The sequence below is a fragment of the Sturnira hondurensis genome, unplaced genomic scaffold, assembly GCF_014824575.4.
Source record: "Sturnira hondurensis isolate 20B ecotype Veracruz unplaced genomic scaffold, ASM1482457v3 Scaffold0000880, whole genome shotgun sequence".
NCBI lineage: Eukaryota > Metazoa > Chordata > Mammalia > Chiroptera > Phyllostomidae > Sturnira > Sturnira hondurensis.
This window is the reverse complement of record NW_028073511.1, coordinates 8,172,015-8,191,462: the sequence shown is the minus strand read 5'-3', so window position 1 is coordinate 8,191,462 and position 19,448 is coordinate 8,172,015. Positions and strand designations below refer to the sequence as shown.

At 44.2% G+C, this 19,448-nt stretch overlaps 1 protein-coding gene across 3 annotated transcripts; it reads left to right on the top strand.

The window, feature by feature from the left end:
- The first annotated feature begins 393 nt into the window (after window positions 1-393).
- Window positions 394-17,978, top strand: CUNH6orf141 (chromosome unknown C6orf141 homolog). Of its 3 annotated transcripts, none has more exons than XR_005067647.1 (2): window positions 394-2,056; window positions 16,682-17,978. XR_005067647.1 is itself a non-coding variant. In XM_037054459.1 (1 exon), exon 1 carries the CDS (start codon window positions 1,108-1,110, stop codon window positions 1,678-1,680), a length of 573 nt encoding a protein of 190 aa, XP_036910354.1. In that variant the 5' UTR covers window positions 394-1,107; the 3' UTR covers window positions 1,681-2,287. The 3 variants fall into 3 exon arrangements, 1 of the variants encoding a protein (XP_036910354.1); XR_005067646.1 differs by lacking the exon at window positions 16,682-17,978 and adding an exon at window positions 6,074-6,640; XM_037054459.1 differs by lacking the exon at window positions 16,682-17,978 and having other exon boundaries at window positions 394-2,287.
- The last annotated feature ends 1,470 nt before the right edge of the window (window positions 17,979-19,448 follow it).

The following is a 19,448-nucleotide window of genomic DNA, read 5'->3' as shown; positions in this document are numbered from 1 at the left end:
CCACTCCAACCACACTTGTGGTGGCGGTTGTTCTGCAACTTGGCAGACATCAGGAAGTCCTCTCTCTCTGAATGTCAGCATTCTACTTGACCCTTCATGTATGAACACACTTTTCTACTATTGCAGTCATCTGTATAAGCAGACAGGAGAACTGAGCATTTTCTAATAAAATAAGCACCTGTTACCATGAACGGACTGGAAATTACAAACTAATCTGAGCTCCCCTTTTCCTGTTAGCTGGCTTTCCCCATTAACCTCGGGCGAAGGTCGGAGCGGCAGACCGAGGGCCTGGCAATGGGAGATTCCAAAAGCCCCCCCGCACAGATACCCACATTCTTAACTCCCAGAGTTAAAGAGAAGGGGGAGTGGAGGGAGGGGGGGCGTTTAAAAAACGACGTGAACACAACATTTTAAATCCTAAAGTTCACTTGGCGTTTTGTGTTTGTTTTGTTTCCTAGGCCTCATTACGCCCCTTCCCGAGATAAAGGTTGATTGTAACCCAAGTGGACGCAGGCGTGGCCACTGCATTCCAAAGGAGGAACGACAAACAAAAGCCCTTTTCTCAAAGCCTCCAACTTTCCCAGTCTGGTCCTTCCACCTGTATTCGATTATCTGGCCGGCGCCGTGGGGGTGGATTCGCAGTGAACACGCAACCCTTTTTCTGGAGAATTTGATGAAGTCAAGTAATTAAGAAGAGCAAGCTTCCTCGTGCCTTCCCGTGCGTCCCAGTGCCCTTTGCTGGGCGATGCGGAGGCGCGCAGTGGGAGGGGTTGTGCGTCTCGGCTGTGGGGAAACTCGGAAAGTGGAAAGCAGGATCGAGCTGAGCAGTGAGAGGAAACTGAATCAGAAACACGTCAGAGGTCACGGACCAGGGCTTGAGGCGGCGGAGCGACCGGGGGTGTGCGGCCTTTTGTTCTGCGGGGGCTCCAAGCCCGGGTGGAAGGCGGGAAGCGAGGGCCGGGGATCTGCCCGCAGTGGCTGAGGCAGGTCGCTGCCGCGCTCGCGGGGCGGGCGCCAGGGCCGCGCGACCGCACCTGGGGCTGCGCCTCCCGCGCGCTCCGGAGCAGGGCCGGAGCTTGCCGCGGGAACCAGTAAAGGAACCAACGAATGAATGACCCCCCTACCAGCATGGGGGCCCCGGGTCTCCGGGGAGCCACGCACCGCGCCGGCTGCCCTCGCAGCCTGGGGCAAGCGGGGACCGTTCCGCCCGAGGTGGGGCGCGGCTCCCCACTGGCCGCGGGCGCCCAGAGTCCCGGGGCCGGCGGAAGCCCGGGAGGCGGCCACCAGGACTGCGGGGACGGGCAGAGTCTGGACTCCTTGTCCTGGGTAAGAGAGAAAGTGCTCTTTCTTCTTCACCCGGAGAGAGGGCTGGGGACTCACGTGGATCCTGCGCGGCCAGAGACGGCTGCTGGGCAGGACGGTTCCCAGGCGGGCGGAAGCGACCCGGAGAGCCCTGCCCCACACTTAGGAGAAAAGCGGGTTCCTTGCGGCCACCTGGACCCTCCCGCCGGAACCCCGCCGCGGGACACCGCAGCCCCACCCAAATCCGTGCTCGTGCGGGTGGTGGATTATCAAGTGACACAAGAAGTCCTCTGGACCGCGTGGACGAAGGGCTGCATGACCTCACGGACAGAGGAGCGCTCCATGACCATGGTCACGTTTCGTAGCAACAAGGAGTGAGGCGCGTTGAGGGGCGCACGGACCCCTGGGGCACCCCGCGCTCTCGCCCCGCGAGTCCACGCGGCGGAGAGACGACCTTTCCAGGGCCACAGGGACCTGATTTCCCAAGGAGATTAAACAGGGAGGAGGCGCCCCAGGAATGTTCTGGGCTGGCGAACAAACGGTGATCCTCAAGAAAGGAAAACGCACTTCTGCATCCCCAACCTGCAATTAGCGAACAGCAGGAACCTTTAGAGACTGGCGCGGGTGCTTGGGGAGGCCGCTGATGGCACCCAGTGCACATCGAAGACAACTGTAAACAACGTATTACCTCGTTTGTGGCTTAAATACTGTGAGGGTCTGGAGACCTACCGCATTCACAAGAGGAGGAGAAAAGGTACTTTGAAATTAACAGAATGTGGAGATTTCGAGATAAGAAAATCTGTTGTTAATTCTCCTTTTGCAATACCTCTCACTTGACCTCTTTTCGGTCTCCCCATTTGCTCTTTGAGACAAAAGCAGAAATGAAGTTTGAGGTCTGATTTCTGCAAAGGGAAGGGGGGTAGATGGGGAGAGGGGCTTGTCCTTTAAAAGTTGAAAAATTAAGTAGAAATAAATGGGAAAATTAAAGCAGCAGCAAGTAAACATTTTTTTTTTACTTCTGTTGTGCACATCCCTCACCCCAATGTAAGTGTTAGGAAGGCAAAAGAGGCGTTAGGAAAACTGGGGACAACAACAGACCGAACTCCGACAGTGAAATACCATTGAAAAGGGCTTTACTCAAAGTGTCTACTTTAGTTCAGTAAAAAGGCTGTTAATCTGAAAATTTTAAGTATTTTAGTGTTAAAATACTGCAGTTGAATCTGATCCACACGTAGAAATGTATAGCTTGCCATAAAATAACTGTATCTTATTCTTGCCCATTGTTGTTTTATTAGTAAGACATGTAGTCAAGACCTGTTGAAAAGACATCTCTCTTGATGCTGTTGGAAAACACTCCTTGTGGCGCCATGGAAGGAACTTTTTTAAAAAAATGTATTCCTCTATTTATTAAATACCACCTTTATTAACCTCTTAGTAGTGTGGCTGGGTTTGGAAGTCTGAGGAGCCAAGCACTCCTTCTGGAGATGGACAAGGGGTGGTATTTGGTCACTGCAGGAATTAACAAGACAAGGGGGGCTTTGGCTTGAGGACTAAGCTGTTCAACAGTGTCCCCTACCTCACTCCCTCCTCTTTGCCCCCTGTTTTCACTTTAGAGCTTGAAATGCCCTCAAATGTACTCTGATCCACTTCTTGCCCCCCTGGCAGCCAAGATAGGTAAACTGTCCGGATTTTATACATGAGCCAACCTTGGCCTAGAGGTCATGTGGCTTGTGCAGATCACACAGCTAGTCCTGCATCTGCTTAACAAATAATACCCAAGGCTGTGTTCCAATAAAACTATTTGTGGACACTGAGGTTTGAATTTCACACAATTTCCCAATGTCATGAAATACTATTATTCTTATGGTTTCTTTTCAGCTATTTAAACATGTAAAAGACATTCTTAGCACACAGGCCACACGCAATGGGTCACGGGTCTGATCTGGCCAATGGGCCATAGTTTGCTGAACATTTTGTGGTCAATCACAAAATTCAGACTGCCGGTATAACCAATCAGGGGTGCAGAAGAGATGAGATACAGTCTCTAATGTAAAATGCAGTTGCAGTCTATTTGAAGACAACACAGTTATCCTAGTGACAACACTGAAATGAAGCCCCAGCACAAAGAGCTTTCACTCTCTGGCACGTAGCAGTCCCAGGCCTGTGGTCAGCACGCACAGGGCAAAAATCAGACAGGAGCCTGGACATCCATGTTGATTTGTACTGAAATTGTACATGTGATGTAAATGTAAACTAGCTTGCCATGTTCCTTGTATCCAGGTGCTAACCATCCTAAAAGCATAAACAATTACACATTTCAACCACTCCAGATAAAACCAACTGTGCCAAGTTAGACTAGATGATCGTCTCTCGCGTAACAGATAGGAGTGGCCTTTCGAGGGACTTCTAGGGAGTCAAAGATGCCAAGGGCGTCCTGAGTTTTCTGACATGTGTTCATGAGAAGTACCACAGTGTCCCCTTTCTGTCCCTGAGTCCTGCAAGTCCCATGGGCTAAGGGGTCTCCGCTGTCAGTGCTCCAGCCCAAGAGACCGACACCTGAGCTGATCTGTGTCCTAAACTGCTTGGTAGGTAGAAAAGATAATAAAGGCACCATAAATTAAACCTTTATTTTTCCCCAACAACCCTGTCTGACTCCCCTATGAGGTTAAACTGCTTGGCAGATTTCACACCTGATGTAATAAATTTGGTTATGAGTCATATGCCCCACATGACAGAGTCCTGACTATAGTCAACAAGAAAAGCCTCTTCGACGTGGACCAAAAATGGGAGCATCACCTGGTTGCCTTCTCCATGGAGGCAGACCCCGGAGTTCACTTCTCGGGTTTAAAACTGCTCCGCCTCTTCTTACTGTGGCTTTGGGCAAGTGCTTGATCTTTAGGTGCCTCTGTGTCTTCATCCGTTAAATAATAAATGCTATTAATCTCATAGAACTATTTTTTCCCCAGGATTAAGTTAAATGAAAATCACTGAGAACAAAGCTTGTCATAAAGCGAATGCTTGCAATTAGCTATTTTTTAAAAATGTTATTTGTTTATTTTCAGAGAGGGGAAGGGAGGAAGAGTCGAGGAACATCAATGTGTGGTTGCCTCTTACACACTCCCTCCTGGGGACCTGGTTGGCAAGCCAGGCATATGCCCTGACTGGGAATCAAACTGGCAGCCCTTTGGTTCACAGGTTGGCGCTCAATCCACTGAGCCACACCAGCCAGGGCTCAAAATTAGCTATTATCATTGCTAGTGAAACCAGAAAAGCTGGCATTCGTGCTGCCTGTCACATACCAAACCCAGTAAGCAGAGACGGGGGCTGAATCTTTATGGGTGCTTTATTCAGATGGCCGGTGATCTCAGAAGACAGCAGGTTTGTGCCCTGACAGACCACCTTCCATTGCCTTCCAAGCCAGCCTTTTTATAACAGAGCAGGTTGCAGTGAGGGGGGTTGAAATTCAGGGACAATTAGATTAAAGAACTGTAGCATTCTCCCCCTGGGGGTAAGCTGTCCCAGGAAGAGATATCTGCCTCTCTCTGAAACAGAATGGCTCTGGAGGTCTCTGGCTAGGCCCCAGGCCAGCTGTCTCTCAGGGTAGTGTCTGATGGTACCTGCAGTTCCTGAAATAATAGTTTGAACATATGCATTACCTACTAGGCTTATTAACTATTTACCTTAAACTAAAAATTTTCCAACTTTTGAGTCCCCTATCATTAATGTGATTATTTTTAGTTCACTTTCATCCTCACCAGCCTTGAGTCTCTTATTTAATAATAAAAAAAAAAATAGCTGAAGGCATACAGCCCCAGAAGTCCTGTGGAACTCATGCCAGTGATTTTTATTCACTCTTCCCCATTGCTGAAAGACTTATTCCTACCTTTTCCTAACACTTAACGTATGAGTAAATGCATTCCTTAAATTCCTTATACATGACCTGGTCCACATCTTGTAATGAAGATTGATTCTAAGGTTCAAAAACCTACCGTGCACCATGCCGGGATCTCTGATGGGGTGTCACACACTGCTTGTTGGTGCCTGTTGGTTGGTGGGGTCTTTGGATGCTGTCTCTTTTAGGACCTGTCAGGTCGGTTTATTTTCCCTCTGGGATTTCAAGTCTAATGCTCTGGTGGTTAGTTTGTTTGCCTTCAGAGATTTTAAATCTTCCAGCTCTCTTTGTAAGAGAAAAAAAGAACGGGCACGATGAGTTTTCACTGTGTCTCCTTTCTTTTAAAATGTGTCTATTCAAGTCAGCTTAACTCCATTCGTTGGGTAGGCCAAAGGTCTCAAAATCTAACCAGCTCTTCCTAAATGTCATTCTTGCCTCACGTGAATGTGGAGCACAGTTATTTTCCAGAAGAGCCGTAAATAGCACGAGCTTCACTGGAACCCACCTGATAAGTGTAACTAGCTACAAAGAAGAAAACAGTTAACCAGACAGCGTACCTGAGCAACAGCTAACCCTCCCTTCCAAGGAGACGGAGCCTTGGGTGTGCATCCCACCTCCTTTGCTTGCTGCAAGTAACTGAAACTACCTAATGACACCCATGCCTACTGCAAGCACCCCCACAGGGAACCCCCACCCAATACTGTCATCCAAATATGTTGGGGTTATTTTTAACTCCTCTAAGAATTTAAGTACAAATTCTTTTTAAAGCACTTATCAACCTCCCTGTTAAATGCCTGCACTGTGCTTACAGATTTTCTTTCAACAGAGGTCTCCCTGATATGAAAAGTAAGTTGAAATACTATTGAATTTGCTTCACAGGTTTTCCTGATCCAAGCAGAACCCTGTCCTGGGAGGAGCCCGAGGGTCTTCTCCCATTCGCAGCGTCCTGGGAATGAATCCCAAGGACATTGGGATTCATGTGGACATTCTCAATACTGAGATGTCTCTGAGAGTGGCAGGGTCCTGGCTCTCTGCTCTCACCTCCGTCTCACGGAAAAATGGGGCCTTCTAAAATTGGCTTAGGTGGATGAATCACAGCAAGGACTTCCAGAAGCCACCTGTCCGCTCAGGAGACCAAGAGACAAAGATCACAGTCACATAAAAGACCACGGATCAGGCAAGTCAACCTCTTAAAACCTTGGTCCACAAACTCCACCATTTTCGAGATTCATTACCTATGACTTGCCGCTCTTATTCTTGTTGGTTCTCACCAGCATTTTGTGGCCTTTTGCTTAGAAAAAGAAAAAGCTTTCTATTAAAACAAAAAGTTATATTCACTGTAGAAAAGTTTGAGGAAATATTATTTTGCTAAGGAAAAGAAAAATGGAATAAAAAAAAAGAAAAGCCCATGAACCCACACCTCTTTTCATATTTGGTTGTTTCCAGTCTGTGATTTTTTTTAAAAATTTTATTTATTTATTTATTTTTAGAGGGGAAGGGAAGGAGAAAGAGAGGGAGAGAAACATCAATGTATGGTTACTTCTCATGTGTCACCCACCGGGGACCTGGCCTGCAACCCAGGCATGTGCCCTGACTGAGAATCAAACCCATGACCCTTTGCTTCACAGGCCCATGCTCAATCCACTGAGCTACAACAGCCAGGGCCAGTCTGTGTTTTTTCTTTCATTCTATTTTTATGTATGAATACATACAGTTTTCTGAGCATGAACTATGTGTGAAATTGAAGTATTGTCTTTATATGAAACTAATGTATGCTGATGCTACTCAAGGTGTGGTCTGCGGACCAGCAGCATAGGCATCTTCAAGAAAGTTTTTGGAAAAGCAGAGGTCAGGCCCCAGCCTGATCAGCTGAGCCAGATCAGCTGAGCCAGAATCTGCAGCTGCAAGATCCCCGGGAGATTCACAGTCAAGTTGGAGAAGCTCTGACATAACTGCTGTATGTAGCCCTGTATCCTACTTTGTCGCTTACAAAAACTAAAAAGTTTTTATTGTTCATAGATTCCGGCTTAATTCTTAACGATGCCATGGAAATGATACTTTGTGAAATTATGAAAACACTTAGAGATTACAAAAAAGTTAACTCTAGTATGTATTGATTAGTGACGTAGCAAAGAAAGATCTAAAAAGCTTTGTAATTTTTTAAAAAGCCTATAATTCTCATGTTTTTCCTAACAAAACATTTCTTGATTATTGGAGTTAAAACTAGTCATGTGTGGCTTAACGACAGAGGTACATACATTCTGAGAAATGTGTTTTTGCATTTTAGGCGTTTCTGGGTGAACACTTCAGAGTACGCTCACACAAACGTAGATGACACAGCCTATTGCACACTGAGGCTGAATGGCACCGCCTATCGCTTCTGTGGAACAAACCCGATCAGCATGTTACTGTGCTGAACACGGCGGGCAGTCGTAACACAATGCTAGGCATTTGTATTTCTCAACATAGAAAAGGTACGGTAAAGATGTGGTATAAGAGATAAGATTGTACACCTGTACAGGGCACTTAACCGTGAATGGAGCCGGCAGGACTGGACTTTGCCCTGGGTGAGTCAGTGAGTAGTGAGTGAATATGAAAGCCTAGGACATCATTGTTCACTGCTGTAGGCTTTATAAACACTACACATTTAGGCTGCATGAAATTTATAAAACAATATGAGGTTAAGCACAGGAGAAAATAATACTATTAAGAGACATGCTAAAACACAAGATGTGTGATGAGGCTGCTCCCTGGGTAACACAACATACTATTTTACCGCAAGCTTATTTTTTATAAAGTAGACAATGCTGTAAAGTAATGATAAAAAGTATAATAAACACATAAATCAGTAACATGGTGATTTATTATTGTCAGGCATTATATAGTCTGCGTAACTGCTTGTGCTGTACTTTTGCATTAATTGGCAGGGCAAAAGGTTTGTTCACACAAGCATCACCCGGAACACGTCAGTAACTCTCGGCACTGTGGCTCTGGATGGTTACCAGGTCGATAGACGAAAGGAATTTCTCTGCTCCAGTAATAGCCTTACTGGATCTAAGATGGTGGTCCTTCTTGACCGAATACTTTTATGCAGCACATGACTGTATTTTGGAAATGTGGTTCTTTTATTATCTAAGAATGTGAAACAATCCTTAAACACCCCTTAAGGGAAGGAGGGCAGGAAGTCATTAATGAAAGCAGAATTGCAACAGTTCCAAGGGCAGACGAGGCAGGACTTGTCAGCCACTTATAATAAATTGCTAGGATGTGAGGTGGCGGGGGAGGGGTGGTGGCGGTGGCGTGGAGCCTGAATTTTAATCAACTGATTCAGATAGGAAAACAAAGGCTGTAAATGGTGAACACCTGGACCTCTTTATGACTCCAGTCTGTACTTTCTTCATTAGTTAGGGCAAAAAACTTTGTAACGTCTCTAAGTGAAGAAAAGAAACAGCTCAATTTGCTTTAGCATTATAATCCGTTGTAGGCACCATGCAGCAAGTAGATAACAAAACATAAGATTTGGTTAGCCTCAAAGCAAGAATTACTTTAAATTTTAACTCAGATTTCTAAGTATAAGACAGAGTGAGTGCTTTTAGGAGACTGCAGCCTTCACACACACAAAAAAGGATACAAAAATATTCAGTTTGATATAGGAAGAGAGCCAGCCAGCCTCAGCTGTGCTTGGCGGGGAAAGCGCAATGGGAAAGCTTTATGGTGATGGAAAAGACCTTCACACCATCCTCAGCCTGACTAAGCTTTAAACAGGTTTCTTCCGGGCTGTAGGCTCCCGACCTGCCTTATCTTAGAGCACTTACTTGAGAAAACTTGCAAATGTAAATTCTTTCTCTGCACTTTGGGATGTAAATCTTCCAACCTCTTGGAACTTTCACAACCTGGAAGCTACCGCTTTGAAAGCTAATCAAGAAAAACAGTTACCCCTCACCCCACAGTCTCTGTGAGAGAGCTTGAGCCCAGCCTCATGAGCATCAGTGAGTATACAGGAGGCTTACGGGCAGTGAGTGACCAGCCTCCCCTAAAGGCTTCCGATACTTTCCTACTAGCTCACCCCAGAGCTTCAAAATCTTCCCACCTTTTGTTTTAAGTGAGTTGAGTTCAATCTCTGTCCCCTATTGCAACAATCTTGAACAAAGTCTACTCTATCTGTTTAAACTTTAGTGCAATTTTTCTTTGACAATAACGAAAAAGGAAGGCCTCATGTGTGCTCTGACTGGACGTTATTGGTGTGGCAAAGCTGGAGGCTGGCTGTCTTAGAGGGGCTTCTAATATAATTGGCTTAGGGGTTCTCCGGTGGGTCCTGAATTGGGAGGGTGCAAACCTTGCCATGGGGAAGCTGGCAGTCATCCACCAAGTCCCCGTCTCTGTGGGCTGATTCAGAGGCTTCTGCTTGGCTTCCCAGGCTACTCGCTCCAGAGGTTTTAGGTTAGAGTTCTAAACACGATAAATAGTACCAATCTCGTAAGATTTTTCTCTAGGAGTAAGTTAAAAATACAGTGCCTGACATACAACAAATATTCAAAATTACCAATATTGTTTTTAGTCTTTTATTTTTTAAAAAAGGAGCAGAAGACATACAAACTCAAGAAATCATCAAACCCAACTGGTGGTTTTTACTAAAATTCTTCTTTTTTCGCCTACATATTATTATGTGTGATCTTGATACAGGGTGCAGCCAAGAGGAAGGTGTCTAAGAAGGGATTTGGAATGGGGTCCATAAATCAAGGTATCTAGGAATTATTAGAGAGACATATAAGATGTCCTCACCCCTTCTCCCCCTCCCCAGGTGTGAGTTGGGGGAAGGGACACATGGAGCAGGAACATGCAGGGCTGTTTTGTACAGCCACAGCCTTGCAGCTAATCCATGGCATGGTCATTTAACATATCTATAGCCTTTGGCGGGTCACTTGGATATGTTAAGTAGCTGCGGCCAGGCTTGGAGCCAGGGGGATGGAAGTCACTTCCCTTCAAGGTGGAACTTGGGGGGCAGGTCCCCTGNTGATACAGGGTGCAGCCAAGAGGAAGGTGTCTAAGAAGGGATTTGGAATGGGGTCCATAAATCAAGGTATCTAGGAATTATTAGAGAGACATATAAGATGTCCTCACCCCTTCTCCCCCTCCCCAGGTGTGAGTTGGGGGAAGGGACACATGGAGCAGGAACATGCAGGGCTGTTTTGTACAGCCACAGCCTTGCAGCTAATCCATGGCATGGTCATTTAACATATCTATAGCCTTTGGCAGGTCACTTGGATATGTTAAATAGCTGCGGCCAGGCTTGGAGCCAGGGGGATGGAAGTCAATTCCCTTCAAGGTGGAACTGGGGGGGCAGGTCCCCTGAGTTACAGCACCTGCGTGGGAGCTGGGAGAAGACTGGCTCCAGGACACGGGGCCATACCTGCCCAGACTCAGGATGGCAGCCCAGTAAACTTGGAATAATAGAGGAATGGTGGCAGGTGTCACTGAGGGTAGGAGGAGTCAGAAATGGGGGTACAGAGGAAGATTGGTGCGAGGATTTAAACCCAGACACGGCAGCCATTGAGGAGAGTGCCACCCAGCTTTGCCAGAGTGAGGACACTCTCTTGGCTTTGCCAGGAAAAGAGATCCACGTGGTTTGGCCAGAGTGCGGACCCCCACAGCTTTGGTAGAAGAGGACCACGCAGCTGCAGGGCACTCCCTTTGGCCACGTGGCCTGGGAAGCAGGAGAGACTTTGCCTGGAAAATCGGTACAAAGAACTCTTGCCAGTAGCCCATGAGAAAGTGCCACATGGCTTTGGATTAGTTAGAGATCCTGCCTGGACGGTGACACAGCGGACGGTGGCAGGATCCCGGACGTTTGCTTCCTTTCCTGAGTTAAGATACCTCAAATTCAGGCAGGGGGAGAAGGAAGCACTGTGGGCATCTGTGGGTATCCTAAAGGACTTTGATATTTTAATGAAGGTGTTAGGTCACTACTTTAAGGCTGTATACCTTTAAATAAATATTTCCTTATCACAGATCTCTGGCACTGAGAGACGTCTTTCCAACAGGGTGCCGCACATAGTGAACCTTGGCCCCTATTGTTCTGTAACAGTCTGGACTCTGTCCATCTATGTATTCAATCATTAACTATAGGACTACTTAAAGACAGTGTTACAAGCTAGAAGACCTAGTCACAAAAAAATTAGAGATAATCACATATTTGTTTCTTAGAAACCTCCAGAATGCAGTATTGCAAGTAGTTTCTTATGGGTGTGAACTGTGCTTTCTCATCAATCAGCCGGGTCTACTGGCACCCAAAACACCACACAACAGAGTAGTGCCGCCCTTACTGAGAGTGCAGCCAGGACTGCACAGGGTCCCCTGAGCACAGGGCACCGCTTGGTGACCACGGAAGCCGCTGAGTGTGCACACCCAGTCGAAGGCTAGCTGGACACCCTGCTGCAGGCACAAAGCCTGAATGTTAAATCTAATTTGTGGGCCCATTGGATCATCACTAGGTACGTGTCCTACTTCCAAAAAGTCTCATGAAGATTTATTTTGAAAGCCCACTAGGTCCATGGGGAAATGGCTAAAATTGTATATCCTAAATTCAACTTGGGAGAGGGATAGAGAGGTATGAGTGGCACCAGATAATTTTTACCAAACCAAGAGAACTTTAAGAGAAGATTCTGAACACAGTCAACTTCTGTAAGATTCTCTGACTACGGATGTCCATGCCCTAAGCCTGCCTATGGACTTCCCAAACCTGCCACAGTATTGACCCAGAATCCTGGGGTTACAAGGTTCAGGCCATGCAGTCTTTTTGTCCCAACACAACTGGATGGGAAAATGTGCAGACCTACAAGTGAAATGATATATTCCAAAGGCTGAGCAGAGAAAAGGAGATTCTGTGACTTCTATTCTGCGGCATGCCAAGGACTAGGAAGTGGGCCGGGTTTGCCCCAGGAGTGAAAAATAAGCAGTACGTCATCTACAGAGATTTTAAAACGATGATAAAAGTTCACTAAAGTCGATCTTCTTTTTCTCCTTGCTGTGTGCTTAGTGATAAAACACTACTCTCAGGGAGAAAGAAACATTGTTGATCTAAACCACAGGTGGCAAACACAAGGCCCATGGACCAAATTGGCCCTCCACCTTGTTTAATCCTGCCTGGCACCTTGTTTCTACCCAGCGGCAGCACTGAGCTCCTTGCCCCTAGTTAAGGAGTAGTTACATTCATACAGCCCTAAATTACATTCAGCCCTTTGAAGGTAACCATGAGGCTGATGTAGCCCCTAGTGAAAATGAGTTTGACAGCCCTGCTCTAAACTCTAAAAAATCACTGTTTGAACTTTAATAATACAGATGTAAACTTCAAATTAGCACTTTTTAAAACTATTTTTCTATATGGAAAATAAAGAACTCTCAGTGTTGCCCCTTAATCTCTCTCTCTCTCATGCACACACAGACACACAGAATCAGCAACGTGTATTTTTGCTGAGAGTCAGTTCCGAAGGATTCAGAATCTTTCAAACTCACTTGGCGTATATGCTGTGTATCCAGCCTGTACATATTCCTATATTTCAGTAGATTCAATATATAAACAGTACCACAGCCATTGTAATGATTAAGACAAAAGTCAGGGCACATGCCTGGGTTGCAGGCCAGTTCCCAGCAGGGGACGTATGAGAGGCAACCATACATTGATATTTCTCTCCTTTCCTTCCCCTCTAAAAATAAATAAATAAAAATTTAAAAAAAAGACAAAGAACTTGAGTTACTTCAATTCTGACATTATATATGACTCTTTATGTATGCAATTTAACATAGGGAAACAGCAAAATGTAATACTTTTTGTTTGGTAAGTACAGATTTAGTTTACACATGAACTGCTTTACTAAATTTGTATAATATATTTAACATGAAATTTATTTTTATTCATTATTTTAAAACTAAAGAACGAATCAAGAAAAAAACATTACATGAGTGGTACAATTTAGCAGTTGGAAGTTCTATTTCCTTTGTAGACATTTTAGTTTTATTAAAGTTTACTTTTTAGTTACTTAAAATTATTTACATAAATTATTGTACCAGACTAACCAAAGGATCAAAGTTATTGTTTGTTTCACTTTATGATTATTACTGGACACTATTTTCTTGTTGGTGTTAAAAATTATCAGCTCTTGGTATCAGGTTCACTAAGTGTCCCACTGTCAGTATGTAGCCGGAGAGTCAGAAAAGTGGAGGACTAACAAAGTTGCAATTTAAACTCAGATTTCCTGATCTCTAATCAAAGCTGTTTCTAGTACTTCCTATGGAGGAGAAAGCAGCTACTGATTGATTTTGACATTGGATTTAGAATACACACACACATACACACACATACACACACACACACACACACCCCTATACATATGGGGTGTGTGTGTATGTGCATAAAGATTTTATTTATTCATTTTTAGAGAAAGGGGAAGGGAGTGAGAGAGACATTGATCAGTTGCCTTTCACATGCCCTCAACTTGGGACCTGGCCCACGACCCAGGCATGTGCCCTGACTGGGAATTGAACTGGTGACCTTTTGGTTGGCAGACCAGCGCTCAATCCACTGAGCCACACCAGCCAGGGCAGATTTAAGATATATATTACTGGATAACAATGATGTACTAAGTACAACTCATAAAATGCAACTGCCCCTTGAATATGATCAAACAATAAGTTAAAATTATCAGGTCCTATTTCTTTATCATTTACAGTTCTATTTATATTAAGTTGGAATTCAGGAAACCCACATATTCCCCATTTCTTTCATTCTAAAAAGGCTTTGTGTGCAGTATAAGTTGGTGGTCTATTTTCATTTTTTTGCACTTATCAGTCCAATTTTCCCAACACCATTTATCAAAGACACTGTTTTTACTCCATTGTGTGCTCTTGCCTCTTTGTCAAATATTAATTGACCATAAAGGCATGGGTTGATTTCTGAGCTCTTTATTCTGTTCCATTGATCTATATGCCTCTTTTTATACCAGTACCAGGCTGTTTTGATTACAGTGGCTCTGAGGTATAGTTTGATAGCCAGTATTGTGATCCCTCCAACTTTTTTCTTTCTCAATTGCTGAGGCTATTTGAGATCTTTTTTTGGTTCCATATAAATTTTTAAAATATTTATTCTAGATCTGTAAAATATGCCATTGGTATTTTAACAGGAATTGCATTGAATATATCAATTGCTTTGGGTAGAATGGACCTTCTAATGATGTTAATTCTTCTAGTCCATATAATCTCACTCATATGTGGAATCTAATAAAATAAAACAAAATAAACTGACAAAATAAAACCAGAGGCATGGATACATAGAACAGACTGACAGATCTTGGAGGGGAGAAGAGTAGGGGCACTGGAAGAGATCGGCCAAAGAACATACGTGCATAGCCCACAGACATAGGCAACAATATGGTGAAGGGAGGGAGCACAAGCTGGGTGGAGGGGCACAAAGGCGGGGATAGGGGGATCTGTATAATAGTGTCCACAATAAAAAATAAATAAAGACTTTGTGGAAGATGCTGGATTGGGGATGACAAAGAAGGCCTTAATAATTCTCTCAGTTTGACTAGGCTTCTTCCCAACTCTAGGCCCTACCCTCCCTTCCTTAAAGCATTTACTTGAAAAAACTCTTTTTTTCAATTGTTCAAGTACAATTTTCTGCCTTTCCCCCCACCTCAGCCCACTCCCCCAGCCCTCCCCACCTCCTTCCTGTTTCCACCCCCCACCTTGTTATTGTCCATGTGTCCTCTATACTTGTTTCTGCAAACCCTTCACCATTTCCCCCTGAAATTCCCTCCCCTGTCTCCTCTGGTCACTATCAGCCTGTTCTCAATTTCCATATCTTTGGTTATATTTTTCTTGTTTGTTTGTTTGGTTGATTAGGTTCTTGTTAAAGGTGAGATCATATGGTATTTGTCTTTCATCGCCTGGCTTACTTCACTCAGCATAATGCTTTCCAGTTCCATCCATGCTCTCACAAAGGGTAGGAGCTCCTCCTTTCTGCTGCATAGAATTCCATTGTGTAAATGTAACACCGTTTTTTGATCCATTCATTTACTGATGGGCCTTCCAGCACTTGGCTATTGTTAATTGTGCTGCTTTGAACATTGGAGTGCATAGGTTTTTTGGATTGGTGTTTCAGGATTCTTAGGATATAATCCTAGCATTTGGAATTGCTGGGTTAAAAGGGAGATCCATTTTTAGTTTTTTGAGGAAATTTGATACTGTTTTCCATAGTGGTTGTACCAGTTGGCAATCCCACCAACAGTGTAGTAGGGTTCCCTTTTCTCTACAACCTCTCCAACACTTGTTTGTTGATTTGTTTATGATGGCCATTCTGATGGGTGTGATGTGGTATCTCATTGTGATTTTAATTTGCATCTCTCTGATGGCTAGTGATGCTGAGCATCTTTTCGTGTGTCTCTGGATCCTCTGTATGTTCTCCTTGGGGAAGTGTCTGTTCCAGTTCTTTGCCCAATTTTTAACTGAGAAAACCTTCCATTGTAAAATCTTTCCCTGCCCCTTTGAGATATAAATCTTTTAAAAAATCTCATGCCAGTTCTACAACCCAGGTAAGTCTTTCTCAAGGACCTAGGAGCCATCTCACTGAAATGTAATCATCAAGGAAGACAGCATCTCTATCTCCCAGTCTCTGAAGGAGAATAGGAGTCTAACTTCCATGGGTACTGGTTAGCAAATACATATGTTCTAATCACAGAGAAAAACATTTGCAAATTAAGGAGCAGCCCTGCATGCAGAACACAACCCACTGATCAGCCTCCCCACCAACATCCCAAGTACTTCACCCACTCACTTCAGCACTTAAAAACCCTTCCCCTCTTTGTTTCAGTGGAGTTGACTTCAGACTAAGTTCTAGCTATCCGTATTGGAATGGCCTTAAATAAAGTCTTCTTTGACTATTTAACTTTGTTAGTGCAATTTTTGTTTTGACAAGGATCAGACAAGAGCTGGGGAGAAGCATATTTGTTGACAAATAGGAAATAGATTTGATTTCAGAAAGGCTGAAGATGCTTTGTATTTCAGGGACACTGACAAGGACTTCTTGGATAGGATCCTTTGCATGTGCCTTTACTGGGCCTTTGGAGCGCCGAACACAGGACTGTGAGGTCTTCAAGCTCCAATTACATCAGGAGCAGGAAAACTTACTCTGTGACCTCTGAACACTGGCTGTAGTCACAAGCAACTATCTGTTACTAACCACCCCCTTTTCTTTTATTATTATTCACTGAATGTCTAATGCTTGCTTTGATCCTCACTTCTTCATTGTGGTTTTGAAGAAGTTCATGGGCGTTCTAGGACAGAGCATTATACACCCAGCCAAATGACTGGTGATACTCTGATGTCTCAGATGCCTTGGAGGAGAAGGACAGTTCAATGTGAAAGACAAAATTATGGAGCGCTAAGTGAGGGTTCTATTTGTCAAATGTTCTGTTTATTTGTTCTGTCTTACAGAACGGCAATAAGGAAGTTTGTACAACAGTGGTCAGCACAGAAACTCTGACCTGACAGGAGCACCCTCTGTGATGATATGACTGGCAAAATGCAGAAAGGGAAGTCACTGATAAGGACTGCAAGATAACACCTAACCCTGCAGATCACAGGCAGAGCCTGGCCGCTGAGCAGCACATACCTCGTGAGGCATTGGCTTAGTGATGAAGCCAGTGTCTGGGCTGAGGTCCACGTCCGATGGGAGACCCGAGGGGCTGCCCAAGGGTGAACTTTCTGCATGAGGCTTGGGAAGAAAAGGACAAGCTCCACCTTGGTTGGTGACTCCCTGGCACACTCCAGTGACTTGAACAGATGGACATGGAGAAGAGTTGTAAGACATATCAGCCAAAAAATCTGAAAATCTGGACAAAGAAAAACTCCGTGTGATTTTCCTACTGTAAGAGTGAGTCAGTCACATAACTCCCTTTGAATCTCATGGGCTCTGTCTGCCAGTGTGGAGACTAGAAATACAAAATTAAGTGCATATGCCAGTTCTGCCTTATGAGCTCCCATGGGAGAGACAAGCAATTAAACAGACATTAACATTTTTAAAAGATAATTTTATGAGTTTATTTGAGCCAAAAGTGAGGACAATTGCTGGGAAGTCAGATCTCAAATACCCCCAAACATTAACATTTTAATGTGAAAAATGTTGACAGGTAAAGTCAAATATGTCATGAAAACACACAATAAAGGTACCTAACATGATTTGGAGGGTCAGGAAGGGCTCATCCTTTGTATGAGAGCTTCATATCTAGGCTCTTGTATTTGGGAGGGGGGTGAGAAGAAGTTGCCAGGCAAAGACAGGGGAGGACGTGAAAGGTGTCATAATGCATTTGAGGGCTGCAAGAAATTTGACTCTGACTAGAACATAGAGCAATAGGTAGGGAGCCTCAGACCTGAGGACAGAGGGCCAGTAGAAACTAGATCATGCTGAAGCATTTTAAGAAGAGAGACTTGGTCGGTATTATTTTTGAAATATTAATTATTCGGGGAAAGTGTCAAAATATCTGAAAAGTGGAGTAAGTTATAACAGAGGAAGGCAGTCTTCGAGATGAGTATTAAAATAACAGGGGACTTAATGATTATACAAGGGTGGGCAAAAGTAGGTTTATAGTTGTGAACCCCAAATGAAAAGAGAAAACTACAGTAGGTGTAGAGCACAGCTGGACCTGAAAGGAAACTTTTCTTGGTTTCTTGAATAAGAGAAAAAGTGTAGTATTTTCATGGAAAGAAGGGAAAGGCCAATAAAGTGATATGCCATATACAATTAAGATGGAGTTTTAGATTCCTGTTAACGGCGAGATCATATGATATTTGTCTTTCACCACCTGGCTTGTTTCGCTCAGCATAATGCTTTCCAGTTCCATCCATGATGTTGCAAAGGGGGCGGGGGGCGGGCAGGGTTGGGAATATAAGACAGAAACCTGTACTTGAACAAGAATTAAATAAAAATTATATTTAAAAAAGATGGAGTTTTGATAATTCACCAAATACTTTTACATATAACACCTCAACAACAAAAATCAAATAAGGTTAAGTGACTTCCTCAAGTTCAAATGGTATAAATTAGTCCCTAAAAACAAAGGTTCTAAAGTCTGGCTGATTCTGATAAAAATTTCAGCTCTGCCCTGACCAGTATGGCTCAGTTGATTGGGAATTGCCTCACAAAGCCAAAGCTCTCAGGTTCAATTCCCAGTCAGGGCACATGCCTGGGTTGTGGGTTCAGTCCCAGTTGGGGTAGGTACAAGAGGCGACCAATTGATGTTTCTCACACTGATGTTTCTCTCTCTTTCTCCCTCCATCCCCTTTCTCTAAAAATAAATAAATAAAATCTTTTAATAAAATTTCAGCCCCAGAGGTGACTTAATCAATCTAAACTCCAGTTTCCTCACCTTTAAAGTGGGAAGAATAATCCTTACAAGCTGTTACGTGTGTCCCGTGAGATAATGTACAGAAAGTGTCAGGCCTACCTGACACGTGGTTTAGAACTGAAAGTCATGAGTATAAGAAGAGGAACTCGAGTCTTTTAATGCAAGTCCACATTCTCTCTGTTTCACAGAGCTGACAAAAGAAATGCCTGAGTGTAACGAGGCATGGTAAAAATAGGGAGGAAAATTAAGTAAATACAGAAGGAAAGAGCCTCTGAAAAAGGGCAGGACACAGTTTCTGGGACATGTGTACAAAATGACTACAAAGAAAAATGAAAGTGGGTGAGGAAGGAAAAAAGTTCAGGGAGATTAAAAAAGGAAGTCAAATTGTCAGTCACCAGCAGAGTGAAGATGAACATTATAGTTTCAAAGTAAGCTCTCGGTGAGAAATCCAAGTCAACAAATCTATCGCCATCCTGTTACCAGACAGGCGCCAGGCCCACAGTAGGTCTGCCTCAGGCTGGCCTGTGGTGTGTGGGCTCTTACTTCACGTAGGAAAGATTTCACAACACAAGTCCAGGTGATTTTGAGCATATGTTTATTAAGGCCGAGGACTGTGAAACAAAGGAAAGACTTAAGGTGGAAGAAGTAACCGGAGAGAGCTTAGGCGGGCTGCTTTGGTTCCCTAGAAAAGTTATAGGAAAGGAGTGAGCCCAAAACAGGCTGCTTTTGGCTCCCTTGAAAACCAGGAAAAAAAGGGGGGGCCCTGGAGACAGGATCGGGGTAACCCCAGGGGGAGCTGCTGCTGCTCACTGGCTGCAAGTCTCCTTAAGACCCTTAGAATTTAGGAAGAAATAAAA